This window comes from Oryzias latipes, chromosome 14 (assembly GCF_002234675.1).
Source record: "Oryzias latipes chromosome 14, ASM223467v1".
NCBI classification, from domain to species: Eukaryota; Metazoa; Chordata; class Actinopteri; order Beloniformes; family Adrianichthyidae; genus Oryzias; species Oryzias latipes.
Genome location: NC_019872.2, coordinates 22,450,676 through 22,469,879, shown reverse-complemented (window position 1 = coordinate 22,469,879; position 19,204 = coordinate 22,450,676). Strand labels below are relative to the sequence as shown.

Genomic DNA, 19,204 nt, shown 5'->3' with positions numbered 1-19,204 from the left:
TTATAGTATAGTATAGTATAGTATAGTATAGTATAGTATAGTATAGTATAGTATAGTATAGTGACGGTACCCCTTCATTAGTAAAAGGAAAAAAAACTAAAAGGTAAAAAATAGGAAAATGGTAAAAGAAAAAATAAATTCTAATCAACTGAAAATCAGTTATTTTTTATAATCAGTGTTTTTTGTCGTACAACTCTTAAAGCAGTAAATGCAACCAGATGACTTCTGAAGTTAATGGGGTTTAGAAAACTTGACTGGTTTTCTCCTGTTATCAAGAATCAGAAGTTTGTTCTAAAGATTTACAGTTTAAATGCCACCACTAAAACACAAAAGCGATGTTGCAGATAATGTGGCTGTGACTTTTTGAACACACACTGCACAAGGTCTATGTCCATAATACACCAAGCATGTGTGGCCTGTTCAGTTTACGGTGTTCACACTGTCACTGCACAGATCCAGCGCATGCACAGTAACAGTCTTGCTATGAGATGTTGAAGCCCTGCAAACCTTGCTAATCTTGCTCCAGGCACAGGTCTGTTTTGATGTAAGACTGACTTGGTGTCATAGAATTCCAATCGGACACAAACCGCAATTGCTCATTTCTCCTTCATGATTGAGTTTCAAATAGTTTTCCATATATTAAAAAGGATGCTATCCATTTCTCACTACCAAATCCAAGTCCCTGATTGCTCAAAGTTCAACAGGTTCAACGTTTGCGCCGATTCAAAAACCAAGTGTTTTGTATGTAGAGCCCGAAAACGGACTTGAGTACAGACGTGTGACTGCGATAGTTTTAAACGGGAAATCCCGATATCGGCATAAAAGCTCATTTACCAAGACTTTTCATTGGAAATGCCCAAACGCGAGCCCGGTGTGAACATAGCATAAGAAGAGTGTAGCAATATAACTACTGAAGTACAACAAGGTGACAACCATCTATTGTAGACATTTTGAAATAAAGGAAAAAATCCAAGAAACAGATGTGTAATGAAACTTGTATGTTGCCTGTTTCTTAACTGAGTAAATTGCTAATTCACACCAAATCTCTGGCTCGGAAATTTTGCTTACAAACAGGAAGTAACAAATAGTGACTTAAATGTTAATGTTGGGGTTTGTAGGTGCTAATATCCAGAAAGGAAAAACATAAATTAACCTTTATTAGTCTTTAATGTTGCATACAAGACGTAATTACATGCGCAGGAAGCACAGAAGGGTATCTTGTGCATGACAGGTGGCTAATACCGTCTAAATAAAGAAAGAAATGTACAACAATTAAAAATCATCACTGATTATCCATCTCTAGTGAGCATTAAAGCAATATTTGTCGTTAATTGAATGATAATGCACTCACCCCCCCTGTTTCCTGTGGAAGGGAGGCAGCGCTTCGTGGGGGCGAGCTGTGCTCCTCCTCATCCTCCCCGTTTCTCCCGCTGCCTCAAACTCTCCTGCTGTCAAAATGAGGCAGAGAGGCCTGCCCTCATAGTGGCCATTAAAATAATGTGGCCTAACCTGAGCAGGGGTTAACCAGCTAATCTCCCCTAGACTGCTCCTCCATGGACATGAATAATGCAGATCAGGTTTCTAAACAAGCACACAGATGAATCTATAAATCACCCAGGTCAGGGCAATCTTATTAGCTCCCCTCTTTCCCATCTCTCTGTCTGGTTTGTCCCTGTCAGGCTGCTGCAGAGGGAGCCTCCTTGTATAAACATGTAGTTAAATGTCCTGTTGGTCTTTATAGGTAGGATGTGAGCCAACAACCGGGAGAAACTGCAGAGCTGAATTTAATTGAACAAGCTCTGTCCCTGTTTACTTTCTGGGGTTTGACAAAACGGTTGTAATGTTAAGTTGTCAGATTACAGAAAACATTTGGTGCTTGTCATAATATTGCAAGTCATCCCTTTTGCTATTGTCTTACATCAAGCTTTTTCTGTATTATGAGAGGGGTAGCCACCATATCATTGACTTCTGTCTTTGGCAAGCCTTTTTATCAGCCTAGCAGCAACTTTTCAACACATATATCATTTTGTGTTTTTAAATGTGTGCAGGATTATACAACAACAGTCGTTATAAACAGTATAACAGTGCTACAACAACAGTTACGGTTATTTTTTTACTGGTCAAAACTTGAGAGAAGTCATCAGTAATAACATCATTTTGCAAAAAATTGGTGTCCTACAGATAGCTGACACGTATGTAAGAAATGTAAACATTTTACTTTTAATGATGTGTCTTCAACTTGAGAAGACAAGGACACCACATAATGCTATTATACATCTACGTATGTAAAGATATGGTTTACTAAATATACAAATCTGTTACATCAATGATCATGTTGAATGTTTCAAGAACTGAAATAAATATTATATCACTTTATACTTGGTAATTTTACTCTAAATATGACTGTATTTCTGTTAACTTTGCATCACTTCCACAAACCAATAGCTCAGTAAAGAGTCAGCGGGCCGAGCTTTCAGAACCTTCCAGAACCTTTAAACTTGTGTTTAAATTAGGGCTGGGCAAGATAATTAAACGATAATGGCCGACGAAGTGTGCTTTCTCAGAAATTATACCACGGTCTGGGTGAATACTCAAATTTGATTGGCTGCTGGGTGTGCATTAAAAAGTGATAATCAACAGCGATAACGCACGCCTAAAAAAGAAGTTCCGGTCACATAGCTTAAATGTGACCGGAACTGGCTTCATCATCTGGACAAAAACAAACGATAAGAGGTGAACTTTCTCTCTGAACTGATGCTTTATTTAACCCATCGGGTTACCAGCATAGATATCGCTGTCCTTTGCCGCTGCAGTCGAGATCCGAAGTTCATGCGGCACGTTGTCACAACACGCAGGACTATGCGATGGTCGGTTCATTATTGTCATGTTTTTTAGGGTTGACATCACTTTTTTCACAAAAACCTGACTATTAATTGCGTGGTGCATCGCGTTGTCATGGCAACGGCTGAGCCGGCATCGACCTTCAATCTTTGAGTTGAAAGTAAAGTAAACAAAATTACATCTACGTGTGTCTCTCTTTTTCCTGCAAACAACTTTTTAAGTTATAATTTTGCAATCAAATTTGTTTGAAGTCATTATTAAATTTTGCAAACAGCAATTGATCACAAAAACAAAATCATGCAGTTAAAGGTTTCAATCGTTGCCCAGCACTAGTTTAAATGAGACAATCTTTGTTTGCTCTCAACTGTTATGCAATGTCTTTGTCAGCAAGGTCATCTGTTTATTATATATAATTTTGAGCAGCACTTAAATTATTACTCTTTTGACACAACACATGTGCTTCCCCCTAATAGTCTATTTAATCAAAATAATGACCTCAATGACATCTTCTCTGTGATATCTCTATACTGTCTTTAGCTTATGTAGTTTCATCTGCACGTGCAGTCTCATGGGGGTTGACTCCCTGCAGATCACAAAGGAAGAGTTAGTTTCTGCATGCATGCAGGGATCAGGGAAGCGCAGAAGTTTAGTTCCCATAGCCAACTAACCCATTTCATTTGTCAAACCCAGCATAGGCTCCCAGATACTCAATCAAACAAAGCCACTGCTAGCTCACAGAGTCATTTCCCTCTCTTCCAATTACAAATGAGTCCATTAGTGTGTCTGCAGTGAGCCCTGCACTGTCTCCCAGTAATGGCTTGTGAGATTTCCATCATAATCATAATGGCTCCCAGAGCAGCCATAAGTGCAGATGGAAGGTCGCTCGTAGGTAATGAGCTATCTCACCACCCAAAGGGCATATCTTCAGCTTTGTTATTTAGAACTGCATGCCTACGTTTCGATGGGAGCACGAGCTTTGTGGACTGCTGCATGTGAGGATGGATTTAGAAAAGTGAAGGATGACAGAGGAGAAGATGCCTAGCACTGATTAGCATCACTAAGAATTGGGGTTTGGGCGGCAGATGTTAAACTCAATTACTCACACCAAACCATTCCAGCTCATACCAAATGTCAACCTCACATTACTTTGCATGTAGACATTCCCACTTCCTCACCTGGTTGTTCAGGTTTCCAGAGCAGATTTATCATTAGGCCCAGCAGTGTCTGTATGACTCACCTCTGCTTGCCATTCACAGCATCACATTCTTTTCCCCGGCATCGCACTGCTGCAGCCAGCTCTTCTGTACCAACGACCAATTACTGTGTGAATGCTGCTCTTGGAAACATTTTCAGAAAGAATTCACTCTCTGCACCAGCCCGCTGTCAGCCTGCGTAGCTACAGAGGGTCTAAAACTTGGTGGAATAAGCTAACACAACACTTGTTTTTAATTGACCTGAGAGCAATGCACAGCTAGGATGACGGTCATATCCCTAAGACCTTTTCCTCTAGGCTCTAGTTTGACTGAGGCTTTGGTGTCTTCATGTGCCAACATTTACAGTATATGAGTAGGGCAAGATAGATGATCACGGTGGGTCCTCTGGTCTCCAGAGTTTTGCTGGAGGCAAGTCTTGTGGCCCTACTTATATAGGGGGGTTAGTGTTTGTAACAACAGCGTTTAAAATAAAGGCATCTGGTAACGAAACTACAAGGTAACAGGGTAATCTAATTACTGTTTTTGTTTTGATAATGCCGTGACTTAACATTAAATGCGATGCATTACTGTGAATTGATTTAATTTCCTGTTCAGACCAAACGCTCCACCAGCTGGTGTTGTGCCAAAAAGTGTCCTTCCGTCAGAAGGGGAAACTGGGTGGGTTAACAACAGGTTAACTGATTACAATTGGCTAAGTCAGTGTCACATTTTATGCTAGCCAATCAAAACCAATGTTGTTGGACACTGGCGTTGGCCAATACTGGGAATTTGGGTATTGATCCGATACCAAGTAATTACAGGGCCGGTTCGATATAGATAACGATACAGATGCTGATACTTTTTGTTCATTAAGTGTATAATAATACACAGGATAGAGACTTTCATTAAACAAAAATGTTTGTTAAATAATTACAACAATCTGAACTAAAAATACATCTAATATAGAACATGAATAATATGTAATTATAACAATAATAATAAGGAAACAGTAACTATGCAAAATTTAAAATAAGCTACTAAATATAACAAAAATAAAATAAAAAACAGCACCATAAATATGTATTTTAAAAATAAAGGCAGTAATAAAATATCAAAGTCACTATTAAAATAGAAAGTAACCAAAACCAACAATAATGAATTTAAGTCAAAGTCCCATTGGTTGTCACACAACATGTGTGAAATGTGTTCTCCACATTAGACTGCTGGGGCAGCGGTGAGCTGCAGACAGAGCCACACTCAGGATCCATTTGGTGGTTTAAATTCCGGTAAATACAAAAATATAAAGAACACAACAAATAATCCTGTCATTGATGCAAATGTGAGCCTCTTTACTGAATCTCTCTGCTGCCTGGTGAAGGGGGGGGTCAAGGTGTAAGCAGTAGTGGGGGGGCGGGGGGGGGGGCGCTGTTTACGCAGACATGATGGATTTTTGTTCAAATTGGTCGTTTTTTTTACCCAATCTAGCAACACTGCAGACAGATGGACATCACGCTCAAATGAACTCCACGAGTAAATTCAAGCTCGTTACTGTATGCATTAAATAAAAATTGCGAAGAAAGTGTAGAAAGTATAGATCCCGCCACGCTAGTATCAATACTTCGCCTTGCTATCAATACTATCAATACTCAGATCGATCCTCCCACCCCTATATGACACAACTCCACAAACATCCCACACACTCACTCACAAACATCCAACAGGCGGAAGAAACGGTAGGAAAGGCGAGTCCAGAGTAGACCAATTAAAATGTCATTTTAATCTCAGGTTATGAGAGTTTGATGTATTTAATTAGCAACAGGTACTGCAGTAACATTTTAATTTGTTCAACTGTTTACTTTTGTAGAAAATGAGTACAGATGTTTACAAGACTAGTTATCTAAAACTTAAAATTTGATTTCATTTGGATCACAGAATTAAATTTACTTTTTTATTTTAATGTTCACTTTTGTTGTATACAAAGTTGTTGGAAATCCAGGTTAGTTACTATTGTGTTGTCTCAGGTTGTCAGCTTGATTTATTTTGTGATACAGTTCAACACCTAAAATAATAATCCTGGTGAAAATGATGATTAACAGCATTTCAACATAACCTGTCCGGCATCCACACAGCGAATCAGCAATCCCTGATTCACACAGGTGGGTTGGCAGAGATTTTTTGAATGCCGCATGCCCTTCCTGACACAACCCTGTATTTTATCAAATTTGGGCCCCCTTGTGGCTACATAGTTAGGGAGTAGAATAAAGGGCCTTGCCCAAGGACCTGCACTGGATGAAGCTTATCATGCCCGCTGATTTCCCGTGTCCGTATCACTTGTTTAATCTGGGTAAGACCCCTTATCACCTCGTTTTCACAAATAGGTAACTGACTTCCAGCTTAGTATTGGAAGAAGGACAATTAGCGCAAAGGACCTGTCTGCTGTAGGTGAGAAATAAACACTATGGCATAATCTAACAAGCCAGTGCTTTCATTTCACACAATATATTTACAAATTTGTGAGCATAGTTAAATACATTTTCCATTTCATTGCTAACATTTGATTTAGTCTGGATCATAATCAACAGTCAATTTCCCTCCAAGAGTCATTGGTGTTTTGTCACTGTGAAAAGGAAGACACTTAAAAGCATTCAGAGGTGCGGAGCTCCATGCAACAGCCTCATAAAGGCAGACAATGGCTGAGCTTAATAACAATCAGAATGGATCCCATGTGTGGAGGTCCCATCAAGCTAGGGAATTTCATTTAATTTCCCCTGGGCCAACTATGTCTTGTACACATAATTAGAGCCCAACATGCAATGCTCCTTGTGTTTTGTCAATAATCCCCTAAGGAGCAATCAGGACAAGGGCTGGACATGCATCTGTGACCTGGGATACTTGCAACAAGCTCAGCCACCTAATTACAGAGCTCCTAACAAGCAGTCTGGTGGTGGATTCAAGGAGAAGATGTAGGAGAGGTCGAGGGACGCCGCCTCAGCTTAGGAACTTGCGGCGTTCGGCTCCTCTTCCAAACTAGTGATGTCATTAAGGTTGTTTGTGGCAGCTGCCATGAATGCTGGGACATAGTTCCTGCTCCCACTCATTTTAGATCCTGTTTTCTGTGACTCACTGTCTATGGTAACTAACACTGCAGGACATTCTGGCTCATTATTTTTCTGCTCTGAATTTATGATGTTTATGATGACCTCATACATTAGATAGTCCTACCTTCTAATTATTCTTGAATTGCATATGAAAACCCCAAAAACACAATTTTCATTGGAATGTATCATTAAAGGGCCTACATCATGCTTTCCTTAAGCCTGTCAGCGTGAACGTTAACCTTGTATACCTTTGGCCTGCTAAAGAACGTTTCTTCAATTAAATATAAGTTACTTTGGCAGCCCATCCAGCTCGGAAGTAAGATGACTCGATCTCCGGGGCACCGGCTTTCGCTTCTTGTAGGTGCCGCCAATTTCATGACACTAGTGTACAGAAGAGCTGACCTCTGCGGCATGTCTGCGTTTTGCCCACGAAAACAAACAACATCTGTCCATTTGCAAAGATGGATGTGAATATTGTGGAGCCTTTCAAAAACGTGTTGCTGGTCACCGCTAGCACTGCAGAGAAAGTGGGTGTAGGTGTTAGCCTGGGGGGGGTGCTGGCATCGCAGACCCTTCCTGGAAGGGGCGGTTCCTCACTTATCTACGTCACAATGTGAGAACTCAGTCGTTTTAGTGGGTTGGGAGGGTCTTATGCCCAAACCATAGGGTTTTAGAGGACTCTTCAGAAATGCGTGAACAGACCAAAATACCGCTTTGGGGTGTTTTTTTTTTTGTGAGGAATTAACCTATAGTACACTTAAAACCTTAAAAGTTGATTTTGCACGGTTTAGACCCTTTATGTAAAACTGATAAAACATTTAGTCAAAATATACCAAAATATTTAATTCCCAATGGGATTGAGCTGTAATCCCAACTACAAGTAATGTGTTGATGGGGACATTACAAACAAAACAGTCATTAAATATTTCCTTCTTCACATTATCTCTGGTATTCATGTCATTCTAACAGCCAATCTTTTCCAATGTAAGTACCACAACTGGGTTTACTGGCTGTAACTGATCTTCTAAATACACAATTCCACGTGGACTGAAGGAAGTAAGTAGTTACCTCTGGGCTGAGGGTTTTGTTGAGAAAGGAAGTCAATTCTGAGACAGACTTTCTGTCTCAAACCATTGGCTTGACAAAAGGGCTCTGAAGGAGCAGAGGGTTTATTTGAGAGCCACTGGCCCAGTCGCTGTGGGGGGGGGGGCTTATGTACAGGTGAGGCAGCCTCGGCTGACATCCATTGAACATGGTGGGAAAATTTAACCAGGTCTTCCAGGAGAACTCTGTCTCAGCAGGGAGAGAGGGCAGACACAGAAACAGTGAGGAGTCAAGAGAGAGGCTGGCAGAAAAGAGATCGGTGCTGTGAAAGGCTTCCTGCATAACAAGGATGTTTTTTTTACCAGCAGCCTGTTTTTGCAGACACTAGTCTGAACCCAAGGTCTTTCTTATGTATTATTAAAGACTGGTAACTGGCAACACAGCCTCATAAATAGAGATGAGGACAGACACCTGCGGACCCACGCTGCTGCTTACTTTTGATCGGTCACAAATCCACCGGCCTAACATGACCCAATAGGTTCTGGATGCACAAAAGGCCAGAATTCTCTCTATTAAGCTGCAGGCCTCTGTTTTGTTTTTGCTGCTGTACCTGATACAATGAACCACATGAAGATGCTTTGTAATTCTGCATGTCATTGGTGTTACAGAATGGAATCTCACTAATAAAGTCCTCATTTAGATGTTTGATCACTCTGCTATGTTACCCTAATGCTATGTTTACACCAGCCTCGGCAACGTAAGTTGAAGCGACCACTTTCAATGTAAAGTCTACAAAAAGTGCTTATGTACGCATAGAAAACTTGTGTTCATGTGTCAGAATAGAGCTGTGAAAGAAAAAGCCTGGAGCCAGATTTCACCAGATTTGCATATTTCACACCAAGCCTTTTCCAGCTGTGAGGAGCTACACTAGTTTTGGGTAGCAACAATCCAGTGTAAACGCCGTACGCTACAATTGCGCTTAAAAAAACGTGTTAAGGCAAGTTTATACTTCGAAGCTATTTGTAATCACTCCGGTCGCATTGGTCGCAGGGCCATCAGAATGGAACCGCCCCAATATGACACCGGCTGATGACATCATTCGCAACTGGAATTGTAAGCCTGTTGTGCAATGTCGTCATTTAACTTGAATTTATTTATCAGAGTACTTGATGACGGAGCACACTGTCCAGAAAAATGGCCTTTTAACCCTGACGATGATGAAAACAATTATATAAGTAAGGAAATACCGAATTTCACATAAACACAGAAAATAGAGCAAGTTACTGGAAAGATCCAGCTTAAATCTCATATCATGCAGCACTAGAAAATCCTATTCGCCTCTGTTTTTTATTTTATGTACATTTTTTCCCCCTCTGTATTGCCTGCCTCTGTTTAGTGGCTGAACACACCACTTCCTCCCCTGCCTTTCATATGCCTGTGCGTTCGCAGACGCAGCACGTCTCTGATCAAGATGTCCTTCATGTTAAAAATAAACGCTAGAGACAATTGCTTTGCTTGAAAAATATAAACACCACTCAGAAGTTCAATGCAGTTATTATGCACAGTCACAAGCAAAATCGGCCAACATTAGTAGGAAGTAGACCATGCGATTCTGATGCGATGGTTGATCACTGTGAAGTATAAACCAACCTTAAAGCGTGCTGTTGAATCCCACACACGTGCCCACTGTGTACGTAAGCATAACCCTTGAACTGGAGTATGTCCGTGTGATCATTAATTTACATACTCGTGCAATCAATTTTTCTGATGTTTTTCCAGGTCAAGGAAGTAAAAAGTTACTTTTTTTTCCCACCGCAGCAGGCTGTAACTCAGTAAAAGAGCATATTTATGGTTTTCAATGCTGATGGAATTATTCTCTATTCTCTGTGTTCTCTGGTTGCTCTGGATATTGAATCATTGTCTCAGATACATCATTCACTGCTGTGGCTGGTTTTTCTATAAATTTCAAGGACTCTGCAACCTTGTCCTATTCAAACGTGCATTTTTGCACTTTAATGTTGGCTGTAAATGAATGGGGGGGTTTGAGCCCTCCAGAGACAAGTGGGACACATTAAGGCTTGTTTAATATCACGTCTTCAGGTAGGAGAAATAGCCCTGACAATATTGTATTTCAGTACCAACACGCTTGCTGCAAGCTATCACCAAGCATTGAGAGTGAATGTAAAAAGCCACTGCAATGCCTTGTATAGACAGACAGAGAAAAGGTTCCACTCTTCTTCCATGTTTGAATGAGAGGGTGATTTTTGTATTGCCTCCTGAATGGAGTTCTTGAAGGGGATTGAATCCAAATAATGTTGTAGAAAAAAACTGAAAAGGAAGACCATTTCCTTTTTAAGGGAAAAGGGGGATTTTGTTGATGTTACATGGATGAAAGTTTCTGAGCTCTTTACACATGATGGACGTTGACTCTCATTAAGCTTATCAGGCAGGAATTCCCCATTCACCATAGTATTCTCCACTCTAATCAACTGCTCATTATTGCACACTTGCAAACTAATTCGTTGTCTTATAAATCTGTCATTTGTCCAATACTAGCTGCATTGCTTCATTCCATGATTGCTTATTTTTATTTTTTACCTTAAGCCTTCGACAAGTGCATTCTGGACTTAGAAATAATAGGGATGCAACACAATGCAATATTTTTTTGAATATTAGTTCCGCAACTAACTTTCAAAGCCATAAGTAAGACGAGGCGAACTCTGAGGCACCGGCTCTGGCAGTGCAGACTCTTCCTGGAAGGGGCTGTTCCTCACCTTCATACATGTGAATGTCAGAATTCGTTTTTTTTTTTTTTTTCGTGAATTGGGAGGGGCTGGTAATAAGAGCGTAGGTTTTTAAAAGAATACTAAGAGATCTGTAAACGGATCAAAACACCGCTTTGGGAATAGTTTCTGTGAGAATTGAACATTATAATACAGTTAAACGCTCCAAAAGTTGATTTTGCACGGTATAGGCCTTTTAAACAAATTTTCCTAAAACATGTATACTTTCAGTATTAGTGTAAATCTCTTTTAAAGGTGTAGCTTCTTTTTTTAAATGGATCAATCCCATTAAAAAAGGTCAATGTGGCCAAATAACCCAATGAATAAATACATGAGAACATGCTGCGTTAAAAAACTGTAAAACCTTCAGTAAAGCATTTTTTTCATCCTTAATCTTTTTCATTAACTATAAATATTAATTAGCTTGTTTGTAAGAAAAAAAAAAGTGTCAAAACTCATATGATGTGGAGCAAAACATCAATCACCCTGATATTTTATCCTTCAGTGGCATTAGAGCTCTGCCACACTGATAATCTTACTTAGATGATTCATAATGGATGATTAAGATGCTTTGTCACCAGTGACACTTGAATCTTTTCTTGAACATTTTGTGCTTGGACAATTAAGGAAAGCGGGTCATGGAGAAGTAGGAAGAGGTTACAAAATGCCTGATCAGTCTAAATGCCTTCTTATGTCAACATGCGTTTTATATTTACATGAATGTTTCCATTACATAATGCATCATGGGCTGTAGGAGCAGCAGGTAACAGACTGCAGTTAGTTTTTTAATCATTTTAATTTTCTATATGCATACTTCAGGGAAACGGGTGCCGTGTGCGCAGAATCGGGTAAACTGCTACATGCTGGTTAATGGTTCAGTCACCTGCCTATTTTCATATTGTCACCTATCATTCAATATTCATTGCTTAATAAAAAGGCAGGGGTGAATGGATAAAATGATCAGTAGGCTCACAGAGACTGAGAAAAGTGACCTACTGTATGCCACCCTGTGACAAAACAGAAGCCTGGAGAATTTTTTTGTCTTCACTTGGTTAAGGTCGTTTACAAATGTGTTCACTCTATTTCTTTGCACTCAACAAAGAACAGGCCTTGGTACAGAGGACAGGGATGTAGGAGTGTATATTTTTGTACTTCTGGGACTGTCTGGGGAGTGCTGCAGCCCGCTGACCTGGTCATCCATCAGACAGGATCTATCCATCCAGCCCCCCTACTTCTGCAGCTCCCCCACACCTAAAGAACATTTAAGTGTGGCGCTCTGCCAGGCTTGGAAGCTGTGCGTTAATTTCTCATCTGTGGCGCCCTAATGAGCTCCGCCTGCTCGTCCACCTCTGAGACCTTCCTGATTATCAGACAGGGGAGCAACTATTTGTCAATGGCAAGAGGTGGCATTTACGCGACTGACCTTGCTGCCAAGAAGAGAGGAATCAAAAAGGTGGAAGAAGGAAACACAGTTGGATGAATACGGTGATAAAAGGCCAATGAGATCTGCAGCAGAAAACATGATCTGCATTTGTGGCCGTAAAGTTGTAGAGAAAAACAAATCTGAGAAGTTGTAATTCTTTCTTCTCTACATGAAGTTGGTATCCTCAAGGAAGTACACTTGCTTTTCTTCCATGTTTGGTATTGCTGTTTGCTTGAGTGTGGGTGGATGTGAGTGGGGATGCCCCGGAGGGAGCAGGGATTTGCTGGTTATTGGATGGAGGGGAGCAGTGTAGGTCTCTGACACCAGCTAACCTTGGCTAGGACTCCTGGGATTCTGAGGGTATCCATCAACGTGGCAGCCCCGAGACGGTGATGAGAGGGGGAAAAGCCACAGAAGTTACCAGGGGAGGGAAAAAAAGGCTAGTAAAAATTTAATGCACTCCGCAGAGCGGTCATGTCATACTTGGTTATGGAAAATAATCCCAGATGCCTGCAGTGCTAAAATGGAGCTGTAATGTGTTCGCCTCCTAACCCGGCTTGACAGCCATGATGTACGACTACCATTACCGGAAAATATCACTTCAACTAACCCGTGATCCGGCTCTGCTAAGGGTCATATTATCCATGAGGAACAAATTACACTCCCCCAAAGTAAATACAAATTTTCTACACTGACTGGGTACAAAGCACAAAGAGGGGAGGAGGCCGACAAGAATGTTACCTATGACAACACTCTGCAGAGTGACAAGGATGATAAAGTACATGACAAATCACTGCCTGACAGGGTACTCTAGTGCAATCAGCCTCAGCCTCGGCCTAGCGAGCACCCACTCAAGCCTGTAAACACTACTCTCTTCCTTTGGAGGGGGCAAAACACATAATCTTTTAACGCTGACAAGTTGCACTCTCCTTTTTATTACTCATCCTTCCCACTGCGGTGAAAAGAGGGAGGCTTCGGGAGGGAGGAGGAGATAAAATGGTTTTATGTACAGTGCTACTGAGTGATTGAGAAACACAGCTCTTCTGCTGTAATTGCCTGAGGGCAAACGCAGCAAAGCAATAAAGGAACAGAAACAGCAAATATATTTCCAGTTCAGATCTTTGTTTTATGTCAAGGACAAGCAGGTTTCCTATATTCTGCCTCTTCCAAGGCACCTGGTTAGATCTCTCACCTCCAATAAGAGCAAATCAGAAAGGATAACACTCTGCAGAATGGCCATTAACAAGAAGCAGAGTCTTTTCAAAAAGGCATTAAAGCTTGTTAGTACAGACCAAGTGGGAGTTTAACGTTGCCAAAAGCGTATTGTAAAAAAGGAACTATGTAAAACTTTTTCTACTTTCATATGTAAAAGTAACAGACAGTACTGAAGTGTAAAAACTACAGTATATTAATATATAAAACCTAACATTATAAAGACTAAAAATATGTGGAAATGCATCAGTGTTTAGCAAGAAAATAGATTAAGCAATATATTTTCTGTAATGATATTTTACAGATATCTTGTAAGTTTTTTTTACCCAAATAATGGTGCCTCCCTGAGTCTATCCATTCCCTCTTTTTGGTTACACAATTTTGCAAACTGTAGGCAATGAATACCCTATGAACTGGTTCTATTTTGGATACAGTTTTTTTTAGGTTGGAATTGGTTTACTTCAAGCAAATTGCTTGAAAGTGAGTAGGAGGAAGCAAACTTATATACAGGTTCTGTTTAGAGTTGGCATTGGATGGACTGCTCCAACGAGAACACTGGCACATACAAGCATTACAAACACAGGATACAATGTTTATGTACTTCAATTTAATAAGGAAGTCCAAACAGGCAATGACCTCATTGCTTGAATTCATTTGGACTTTTCTGTTTTTTGCTGTATTTGTTTGAGTAATAAGGGGGGGGGGCTGTAGTGGTGAAGCGGTCAATCTCTGATTGCAATATCGCAGGTTCGATTTCCGCCTTGCTCACCCCAGTGTCGAAGGGTCCTTGGGCTAGACACTGGACCCCACATTGCTCCTAGTGGTTATTGGTTGGTGCCAGTGTTTGGCAGCGGAGCAGCCATCAGTGTGTGAATGTGTGTGGCTGTGATTGTAAAGCACTTTGGGCTTTCTAAGAAAGCAGTAAAGCACAATTTATGTGTGTGCCATTTACCATAGCAGCATATAGTGAGAGTATGGCATCACACTCTTTCCATACGTGATGCACTTTTAAACTTTGAACACAGCTACATGTATTTTTGGTCTCCTTTCGCAATTAAAGATTGTGTTGGATTCTTCTGGATTTGTTGGTAACAGGATGTCGCTTAAGCAGAATTTTACCTTTCAGCTATTACATGTGAAATGTTTGCTTATGGTGGTTGTTTATTCCAGGTTTCACATGTCTTCTGAAACAGGACTTGTTTTAGATCAGGGTTTCTGAACTCCAGGCCTCAGGGCCTACCAACCTGCATGTTTTCCATGTCATCCTTCTTAAACACACCTGATTTAGCTGATCACTGAGCTCAGCAGAGGCTTATAATGACAGTCATTAGTGGCATGTGTGTGTAAGCAGAGACACATCAAAAGCATCCAGGATGGTGGGCCCTGAGGAATGGAATTCAAAAACGATTCTTTAGACCAGGGATTGCTCATTCCTGCTCCTCAACATCTACCACTCCTGCCTGTTTTCCAGCTCTCCCTGCACTGCTTGCTGCTGATTACCTGGCCCAGTTGTGTTCATTCATTCAGAATGTGGAGACATCTGATTGAGCTAATCAGCAGCTAGCAGGACTTGGAGATCTGGAAAACAGTCAGGGTGGTAGATCTCAAGGACAAGGAATGAGCAGCTCCGCTTTAGACTGACCTGTAATACTGTTAATAAACCAGAGATTGCTAACCGCGATTAAGCAGCTAGAATATTGACGATCTCGTGAACTGTCGTTGGCAAATAAATGGAGTAAATGAAAAAGAAAAATGCTTGTTTTTTAATCTATAGTTTAAAGAAACACTATTATTCTATTATAAAGAACCACTACAACAAAATGTTCAACAACCACTTCTAATATCGTAGTTTCTGATTAGCCAAGGAGAAAAAAAAACTACCAGCAAGGATGCCCTTTGAAGGAAATGCTAATAACACCACATATTGAGCTAATAATGATAGTGTCATTTGATGATTAACAGCCATGAGCCTTTCTCACACCTGTCTACCAGAATGCTACTGAAATGTCACATTGGAGATGGCCAGTTCTAAAGGTCACTTTGTACTGGCAAAACTGACAGTTTTGCCAGTACAACGCACACAAACGCACACAAATGCACACGCAGGACTGGCTGCACAAGTGTGCTGAGATGCAAATAGCTTTCACTTATCAGAGGCTGGCAGCAGCAAGCGGAGGAGGCCTTCTAGACCAAGCAGAACATGATTTCTCCTGGGAACACTTTTTCCATTTTCTGCTTTTGAAGGAAAACTAACTAAGCCCCGTTTGTTCTCATCTGAATACATTTGACCCATTAAAAAGACTCGGCTCTCCCGCGTCCTTCTTCACCGCAGTGATGTAAGGTAGGCGACGCTGCCCACAAAATGCCAATGAGACCAGCGGCGGAGGGCGTCGTGTGCGAGGCGGCTGGCAGGAGCAGATAGCGGCAGAGGTGATGTTGACCACGAAGGGGGCACAAGCTCCAATTAATGCCTTACCATGTGACTCAGCCCCGTGTCATGAGGGTCCCCTATTTACTAATTCGCTGCTCTGTTACTTTAACACACAATTAATCAATGACAGGAAGGTGTAGTCTACACTGTTCATCAGGAGCGTAACGTGAGCCAGGGTGAATTAATACAGTCACTTTGGGGATTACAGCTTAGCATGCTGCCTCTCCCTTCCTGAAACAAAGAGGAATTGCCACTGAGACGGGAGCAATTTAAATCGACAACACTGAGTAATGACTCAATTTGCTGCACAGTCTAAACACAACAAGCAAATGGCATTACTAAATCATTAGAGTACATCTAGATCTCTACTCAGAAGTTATTCTATCAGGAAGTTCGGAGGAGCTGTTAATTCTTGCTAAAATTCATCAGTAACTTTTCTATCAAGTGTAACTGCTGTCCTTTAGCCACAATACAAGTAACAAACCCATTTTGCAACATAGGAGAGTTATTGTTTGGACCCAAGTGTCTGATTCCACAGCAGCTGGTGGTTTGTCCATTTTGCCACAAAGCTCACAGGGAGGAATTTTTAATTCTTCAAAAATGCCAATAAAACCAACACTGTTTTGCTTTGTAGTTTTGAAGCTGGAGTCAAATGACTGCAGCAGAAGGTGCGTTTGTGGGTGTGTTGGTAATGTGACTATCATCTGGACCCTTGGTCAAAACCCAAACTATTACCGATGAGCTTTAATCTGGATCTGGTCACTGCACCAGCACAAAGTGGATTTGCACACTTAGCTAAATACTCTGACTGATGTTGCGCATTTTCTGTTGAGGACTGGAAGACCAGTTCCCAAACTGTTATTGACATCATATCTGGTATTACTGTTCATTATAACGGCAAACCATAGAACCATAAGCATTAGTCATCTCTCAATAATGAGTCTTAAGTTGCATACTGACTGGACAGGTTTCAAGTAAACACATCCCTGCTTTAACGAGAATGTCCAGATCAGTTGTTTTTGCTGATTATTCAAATGAATGAACAGCTTTTCCTACAATATACAGCATGTGAGATGCTCAGCATGTTTTAGTACTGCTGCTTTTGGTTTTCTTCTACTACTTGAAGCTTGGAGACTGTGGTGATACCTGTGGAGCATGAATTAGAGGAATGTGCCCGTCCACTCTGGATCTGTAAATAAACGTATGCAGCCCTTTGTGAAGGTGAAAAACTTTTGTTATTTGATTGAATAAATGAATGCACTTCATTTCTAGAGTACCTTATGATGCCATCAGGTACTAAAGTGCTTTGCAATAATAAAACGAGAATAAAAAGAGAAATCTTAAAAATCAAACAACATAAACATACAAAGGGTCATAAAATACACAAAAGGCAAATAAATACAAAATAAATACCCCCCCCCCCCAGCTACTGCATTGATATTAAAAGCCATTCTAAAAAGTTATGCCTTAAATTAAACGTACATCCTCTTTCCACAGCTTTCCATTGCATTCCTGCTAAATCAAATCATTTAACTGTGTAAACGTCTCTGTTGGTAATTAATGTGTGCTCCTGCAGTGTCATTTCGCCAGGAGGAATACGTTTAAAATAAGTAAAACAGGGATTTAATTCAGCATGAAAGTGTGTTAAACTTTGGTTTGACACTGCAGATCCTGACACAGGCGTTGATGAGGACGATAGGGACAGAAACACTGTGGCTAAATGTGGATTCTTCTTATTTAAAAAAAAAAGCCTGTGCGTGAAAAGACCAGAAGATTTACAAATAGATTGGTAGGTGGAGGAATAGATTTAAATAAAATACCAGCGCTGGAATTCACAACAAATGTGTGCCAATCAGGGCTTCTCATTAAGCTCCACCCACAGCCCTGGCTGTCACCGCACTCAATTAAAGCACATCAAATTCCTAAAAAGCCAGAGCACTTTGATTTTGATTCTGCACCTCATTAAGTCATTTCTAATTAACGTGTGAGTAATTAAGACTTTCTCTTACCTATTAAGATGATGTTTCAATCTAATTACATTCATTCTTCAGTCTTACAGAAAGCGTAATAATTCAATGTTGATGAAGCCTGGTAATAGACGCTAAAAAAAACCACATTAACTGATGAAGGAAGGGAATGAGAGGCTTACCTTATCATCCTGGTCTGTCTCTGTGTCACACTGTGGAGGAAGCAGAAAGACAGTAAATGTACAACTTATAACTGGCTGACGGTCGGATGGATGGATGGATGGACAGATGGACTGATAGATAGATAGATAGATAGATAGATAGATAGATAGATAGATAGATAGATAGATAGATAGATAGATAGATAGATAGATAGATAGATAGATAGATAGATAGATAGATAGATAGATAGATAGATAGATAGATAGATAGATAGATAGATAGATAGATAGATAGATAGATAGATAGATAGATAGATAGATTGGCATAAATAAGACATTCTAGTAACAACAAACACTGTGAATAAAATGAATAAATAAAAATATAAACAAATACATTAATTAGGTTTAAAAAAGGTGATTATAAGACAGGTATATCTTGCTACTTTCAAGTAGGTTTCCGATTGAAAAGTTGTCTACCTGCTTGTTTTCCTTGCTGGTACAATAAGACGACGGCCTGAGAGCAACATTCGTGTTCGCCTGTTAAAATGATGTTTTTTGCTCTCTGAACCATCGGCCTCACTAATAATGTCATTGAGTGTGTTTTTCTCTTTGTCTCACAGCGGTTTGTTTTGTTTGTATGACCATTTGGTGCAAACTCAAAAGCTGCCAATGAGCAGCAGTATCACTAAGATCCACAGCAAATTCAGTCAGTGCAGGATTTGGGAGTCATCCCTGGCTTTTTAAGATGACTGTGTCTGCTTGAGGCGGTGGATGGTGAAATGACAACAGGAGGAAGGAGGAAGAAAGTGGCTAGATTTCATTTTTCCATTCCAATTTCAATTTCAAGGTCCACTTAATTCTTTATCAACTAATTAGTGAGATGCTGGGTGACTGGCGGGCCTCAACGCTGTGCATATGGCTGAGTTGCAGAGAGGCGCTGGAGTCAGTAATGAAGGCAGTGCTGGGGGGGAAGGAGAGAAGGCTGGCATGCTGTGTATATGCAGGAGTGCGGGGAGGGGTTGCTGGGTGGCGATTAAAGTATGGCAGGAGT

At 40.6% G+C, this 19,204-nt stretch overlaps 1 protein-coding gene across 8 annotated transcripts in view; it reads right to left on the bottom strand.

Annotated features, from left to right (window-relative positions):
- Window positions 1-19,204, bottom strand: part of auts2 (AUTS2, activator of transcription and developmental regulator) — a 356,245-nt gene that overhangs the window by 96,692 nt on the left and 240,349 nt on the right. For all 8 annotated transcript variants that reach the window (XM_011483793.3, XM_011483792.3, XM_011483795.3 and 5 more), the window contains one exon: window positions 18,175-18,204. In XM_011483793.3, coding sequence (XP_011482095.1) covers window positions 18,175-18,204 — 30 coding nt within the window. The remainder of the gene's footprint in view (window positions 1-18,174; window positions 18,205-19,204) is intronic.